This window comes from Notothenia rossii, assembly GCF_949606895.1.
Source record: "Notothenia rossii genome assembly, chromosome: 9".
Taxonomy (NCBI): domain Eukaryota; kingdom Metazoa; phylum Chordata; class Actinopteri; order Perciformes; family Nototheniidae; genus Notothenia; species Notothenia rossii.
Genome location: NC_136907.1, coordinates 28,704,906 through 28,710,861, shown reverse-complemented (window position 1 = coordinate 28,710,861; position 5,956 = coordinate 28,704,906). Strand labels below are relative to the sequence as shown.

Here is a 5,956-nt window from a genome sequence, read left to right as displayed (position 1 = left end):
GGCCCGCCTACTGCGCTCTGCAGCCTGGAATGATCCAGGGACCCAGCGGATGAGCTCACCCCCAATGGAGCTGAATGGCCAAGGGGGAGTCTTGCCGAATGGAGGGCTAGAGGGATCTCCTCATGCTGGGGAGAGCACCCTGTTGGCTTCACTGCTTCAGTCGTTCAGCTCACGGCTTCAGAGTGTGGCAATGTCTCAGCACTCCACTAAACTCCCCAGTGAGTGTTCCTCTCCCTCCAAGGCCCCACCTGCAGACAAAGAGCCCCGTCCTGTGTATGGGACTGCCTCGAGCCGCTTAAAGGGCCTAATGCGGAAGAGTAAACTTCAAAACCACAGCATCACACCCTATAGTCGCCGGGGACACAGCCAGGACCGCCCACCAGAATCCCCTCGGTCAGTGCACAGTGCCACGCCCCCCTCTGCTCCTACAACTGCAGAGTCAGTGTCCTGTGCTGACCGTCTGAAGGCGGTGGCCAACATGGTGAAAATCCGTTCTAGTCCAGCACCTTCACCCAAACCCAGTGTGGCCTGTAGTCAGCTGGCCCTGCTGCTGTCCAGTGAGGCCCATCTGCAGCAGTACTCCAGAGAGCACGCACTTAAAGCCCAGCTCTCTGGAAGATCTGCCAGCGAGAGACTAGCTGCCATGGCAAACCAGCAGCTAGGCCCAGACAACAGGCCGCCTAGTGTGGGGGGAAGTCTGCCCAGTACCCCAGATACACTAAAACCCATTACAACGCAAAATGGAATGACGGCAACAACCACAATGACAACAACACTCCCACGGACGGCCCTGTCCAGTCCTCAGGGCCCCTCTTTGCTGCGTGGCCAAAGCTCCCCACCCACTCCCCCAAAGGCTCCAACCCCAACTCACAGCCAAACACCTAGGGAGAAGCGTGGCTTTGACTCCCGTCCAACTCGCCCCCCCCAGACATGCAGCAGCTTGCTCCTGCTGCTGCTCAACAACCACAACAATCAGAAACAGCTGACCAAGAACGGTCACCTTGAGGACAGCTGCGGCATCCTGCCAGCAAGCGGCTCCTCTTCAGTCACATCGGACAGCGAGTGCTCCATCCAGGAGAGGAGTCTGACGAAAGATAGTAGCGATGCAGAGAGTTCCTACTCCAGTTGCTCTCCCATTGACCTCTCCATGAGAAGCCGGCCCAAAACACATTACACAGGGCCCAAAATGTCTGTCCCCTCTTCCTCCCTTTCCTCTTTCTCCTCTGCCCTCTCTTATTCCACGACAGTATTTTCCTCCCCCCCGGTGGCATTTTCTCCTCAAACTTCCGCTCAACCTTCCGCCACCTTCTCACCATCCTCTACTGCTGTGTCCTCTGTTTCCATTGCTAATTCTTCCTCTTCCTCCTCCTGTATCTCTACCTCCTCCCTAGACAAACTAACAGAATCGTTATTAAACAAGTGGAAGCCAGATCCATCAGGCCCAAATGTGTGCAAGAACAAGGAGCCTGAAATGAGCCCAGACCCAAAGTCACACTCTAAGGTCACACTCATGCAGCTTCTTCTTGATCGCAGAAACAATGAAATGGGGAAAGCAAACAAAGGTAACCTGGAGTTGCCACTTGATATAACTATGGCCACCATGTCTCGTGGCCAACCAACGGGGCTCGTGGCCTGGGAGGAGACCAGGACAAAGGGTGCCCTAGATAGATCTGAAGCCCAAGCCCAGCCCCTCTACTCACTTAACCCTAGTGGTGCACTATCCCCTTACTCTTACCCCTCCCCCCATGTCCAGTCTAGCCCATTGGATTTGTGTAAGTCTAAACCCTTCCCTGCTGAGAAGACTTCAGAGCCTGCCTTCAGTGCCAGTAAACTGTTACAAAATCTGGCTCAGTGTGGCACAGCTCCTTCCTCCCCACCCATCCCCTCCAGCAAAGGGTTGGTTCAGGAGCATGATGCCAGCAGACCCCTCGCCTTATTAGAAAGGCTCAATGCTCCAATCAACAGGACCACCACCACTCCATTCTCTGACGGACCCTCAGGCAGCGGCACACCTTACACTCAGAAGGACGCCTCTCCTCCTTCGTCACAGATTGAGAACCTTCTAGAGAGGCGCACTGTGCTGCAGCTTCTTCTGGGAACAGGCTCCAGTACTGCTACAGTCAGCCGCAAAGATAGGTCTGGTGGCAGTGGCCGGAGGAGTGTCGAGGTTTCAGGGGGGTGCTACGAGAAGAGCCCTGGAGCCCCCCTCACCTACGACAGCTCCAATGGAACCCCTTTGGACGTAAAGGTCAAGACTGAATTCATGGAGGATGTGAGACCGTCCTCGGCCAGGTCTGAGGACTCAAGTGGCCGAAAGAGACATAGCGGCTCTGAGAAGAATAGCCCCCTCTCAAATTCTCAGCAGGACTTCAAAATAGAACCACGGCCTGCAGAGGTCATTGCAAAGTACGGCCTGCTCAGCCAGCTGCTAAAACAACAGACTGCTACCTACTACACCAGCTCTGCTGTACAGGCCGAGCCCAGGCAGGTCAAAGAGGAACAGAGGGAGTACCCGAGCCCCAGTCCTAAGAAGAGACGCCTCTGCTCTGACCGGACTGACAGTTTGAATAATACCATCTCTCCAAGAGCAGTGGACAGTGGCGACAGAAACATGTTTGCATCTTATGCTGTTCAGGAAGAGCTTGACCATCAGAGGAGTGTGAAGGAAAAGGAGGCTCCACCGAGCGAAACCTTCACCAGGGAAAGTCGGGGCTTCAACGTGCTCAAACAGCTGCTGCTCTCAGACAACTGCCTGAAGGAGCTGTCCCAGCAGCCCCGGGGGACCCCCAGCCCCTCTGTCCTGCAGGGCAACGGCAAGGCTAACGGCGGCATTCTCAGTCAGCCTGCCCACAATCACAGCTTCCTCCACCTGCCCGGCTGGCCTCCCCATGGTTCCCTCAACTCAGGGCTTCCGAGTAATCTGAGACCACTGCCCACCCCCCCTGCAGGCGACAGCCCTGTCCACACCCCCTGGAGCCACCACCCAGCTCCATGGCCAGTCACTCAAAAGCGGGACCACCCTACTCTAGTCAAGCAGGAGCCCGAGAGCCTTGCCAGATGGAGCAGTCAGGAGAATGAGGAGGAGGAGGAGGAGGAGGAGGAGGAGGAGGAGGAGGAGGAGGAGGAGGAGGAGGAGGGATGTGACTCAAACCTGGACTCTCCCCGGCTCTCACGGGCTAACCCCATCCTGTACTACATGCTGCAGAAGGGCAGCATCCAGCTGAGGAAGGAGCTGCAGGATCAGGCAGAGGGAACCCCGTCTGTGGTCCGAGTTAAAGAAGAGCCAATCAGTGAATTGCATGCATATGAACACAGTATGAGCTCTATTCCGCAATCAGCCAACCACAATGACAAGCACAGCCATGAGAGCCAGGGGCTGAGCCAATCATATGAGTAGAAGTTGTATCAACTACAAAAAAATACAAAGCGGAATCAAATTCACTGACTTTACCCCCGCCCCCCCCCCCCCTCCCTTTTTTTTCTTTTGAAAGACTTGCCAAATTAGTTTGATGGAACAAATAACGAATAATACAAAACTGTTTTTTTATAAGGTGTAACAGAACAAGTTTGAATTCATATACTTGCATTGGTTTCTCAATTTTAAATACTGAGGTCATGGAATGGTACAAAACAGGTCTATCTTAGCAACATGTAGAATTTGATTCAACCAAAACTACTGTCTAACTCACAACCTTTCCCATCAGTGATTATCATGCACCACATATTTCATTTAGTCAATGAACAAGTACTCCTTTACAATTTGGCCCTGTTTGACTTTTAATGTGTATCTGAATTGTAAACATATCAATGTTCCATGTCCCCTTTGTTGCCTGACATACACTGCAACACATTTAGAAAGAACATTTCAAGCAACATTTATTATTGATGACAGTGGACATTTATTTATTTACTCCATCAGAACATTTTCAGATAGACAGAGACCCATCAGTTTTAGATAAGATTCCAAATAAAGTCATTCTAGGGCAGACACAGCGGTCTATTACAACAATGTACATGATCAATTCATCCAGAGGAGGACCTTGAAACACACTACAGTAGTGAGGATCCTACCATGATGGATGCTTTGTCTTGGTTTTTCTCAAGATTCAGTGTGGCATGATTACCAATAAAGGGGGAATATGTTAATGGAGGTTTGATAGTCACAATTCAGTGAGTTATGCTTTCATTTGAATGGAACTTTTAAGGGGAATATTCGACAGTGCAAACTCAGGGTGTGAAGATTGTGTTTGCAGATTTGAGCAGATGGGTTGAAGTGTGTGTAGTGCTTACGGTTGAGCAACTGTGTGAAACAGGTTTCTAGAGCAACAGTTAACAGGCTGCAGTGTCTGAGAAACACATCTCCCCTTCCTGGGTAAACCTACACCAGTTTCCTTCATGCACACAAAAAGTGTAAAGCACATGGCTTTTTATTTTCTCTTCATACAAAGCACCACCTAAAGTTTGCACTATTGAAGTCCCCGTGTTCTTTAAGAATAATTTAATGGCATGTAATTTTAAAAAAAGTCAGTATTGTGATCTGTTGAGAATTTGACAGTTTGTGATTTTTTTTTCATCATTTTTTAACTGTTGTGGTTTTTGGAGATCTTTTTTATTTTCGTGGCAGTCTCTCAACTCACAAAAGAATTGCATGATAACTAAGAGAAGACCACAGGTACATCTTTGTTTTCTAAACAGCTGGATATGTGTACCTGGCCCCGATCATCACTGCAGCATTTGGCTGTCTGGAGGGATATCTGGTATCTTGTACTGTATTCTTTTCAGTTAACGTCAGACACGGCTTGATTCATTTAGTCTTGTGATCCTTTTATTACATATACCTATGAAGTACGCCTCTTCAATTATCAATACATTTTCACAATGGTTAAATATATTTGTGTAAATAGTACTTTCAGTATGAAGGATGACTATTTTGTAATGTTTAAGAAAAGATAATACCCTAGTTTTTAATGCCCTGATATGTAAATATGAATTATATGCGTACAAGTGTACATACAAAGGCAGAGGATGCTATGCCCATCTTTTTTGGTTGGTTTGTTCTTTGCATGTGTCTCTATGTGGTTATGATAATCTATCCTGCGCTGTGTTGTGTAATAATGTCTGACTCTCCTCACTGCTGCCTGTTGCATGCAGACGCATGGGAACTACCTGTGTATCCCTACTGGTGAAGGGGGGAAATGTCAAGTCTTAAAATAGGTCTTTTTTATTACTGAGAGGTTCGTTTAGAATATGAACAGTCCCTAAATAACCACAGACTGTTGAGCAAGATGATTAAATTGTGTGAAAAATAAACGTGCATTGAATATTTTTGTGATTTTCTTTTTCTGTTACTGGTTAACAAAGCTCTGGGAGAGAGCTTGGGGCTATAGCGGGGGATTGACGTACAATCATAGATCTGCATTGTGCATCTGAGAAATACATTTGTAGCAGCAAATATAAAAAAAAGATGTTTCATTTTTTTCATGTGAAGACTTGAAACATTATTTCCTTTTTTTATGTTTTCATTTTTGGTGTCCATTTGCACTGATATCTCAAAAATAAAGTACTAAAATGCATGACCTAGTATCAATGTGTTCCTCTTTTTCTAGTTTGCCATTTAGAAGTGTGTTCTTCTATGCACAAATTGAGGATGTGGGCAAGTTTATTATACATTATGACATGTTATCTGGGGACAGCAATAGTCTTTCAGGGAATACATATGGGTGTATATTATCTTAAACAGTACATGTGTTTTCTCATATTCTCTTGTAGAAGGGTCATACAGTATGCAGCCAGTTGTATTCCTGTGAGTAGTCACTTATTATGACTAAGGGTAAGAAATGTGAAGTTTGTTTAGTGATTAAAGTCTATCAAGGTGTCTAGCCATGCTGTGAGGACTTTTGGTGTCATGTGGAGAAGGGCTTCAGGAAACCTATTATAAAGTAACTTGTAAGGACAT

General features: G+C 47.5%; 1 protein-coding gene across 1 annotated transcript in view; it reads left to right on the top strand.

Moving 5' to 3' along the window:
• The window catches only part of nrip1b (nuclear receptor interacting protein 1b), a 42,132-nt gene extending 36,807 nt beyond the window's left edge, over window positions 1-5,325 (top strand). Inside the window, exon 2 of the mRNA XM_079651635.1 lies at window positions 1-5,325. This exon is cut by the window's left edge and continues 726 nt beyond it. Coding sequence (XP_079507761.1) covers window positions 1-3,397 — 3,397 coding nt within the window. The 3' untranslated portion in view covers window positions 3,398-5,325.
• The last annotated feature ends 631 nt before the right edge of the window (window positions 5,326-5,956 follow it).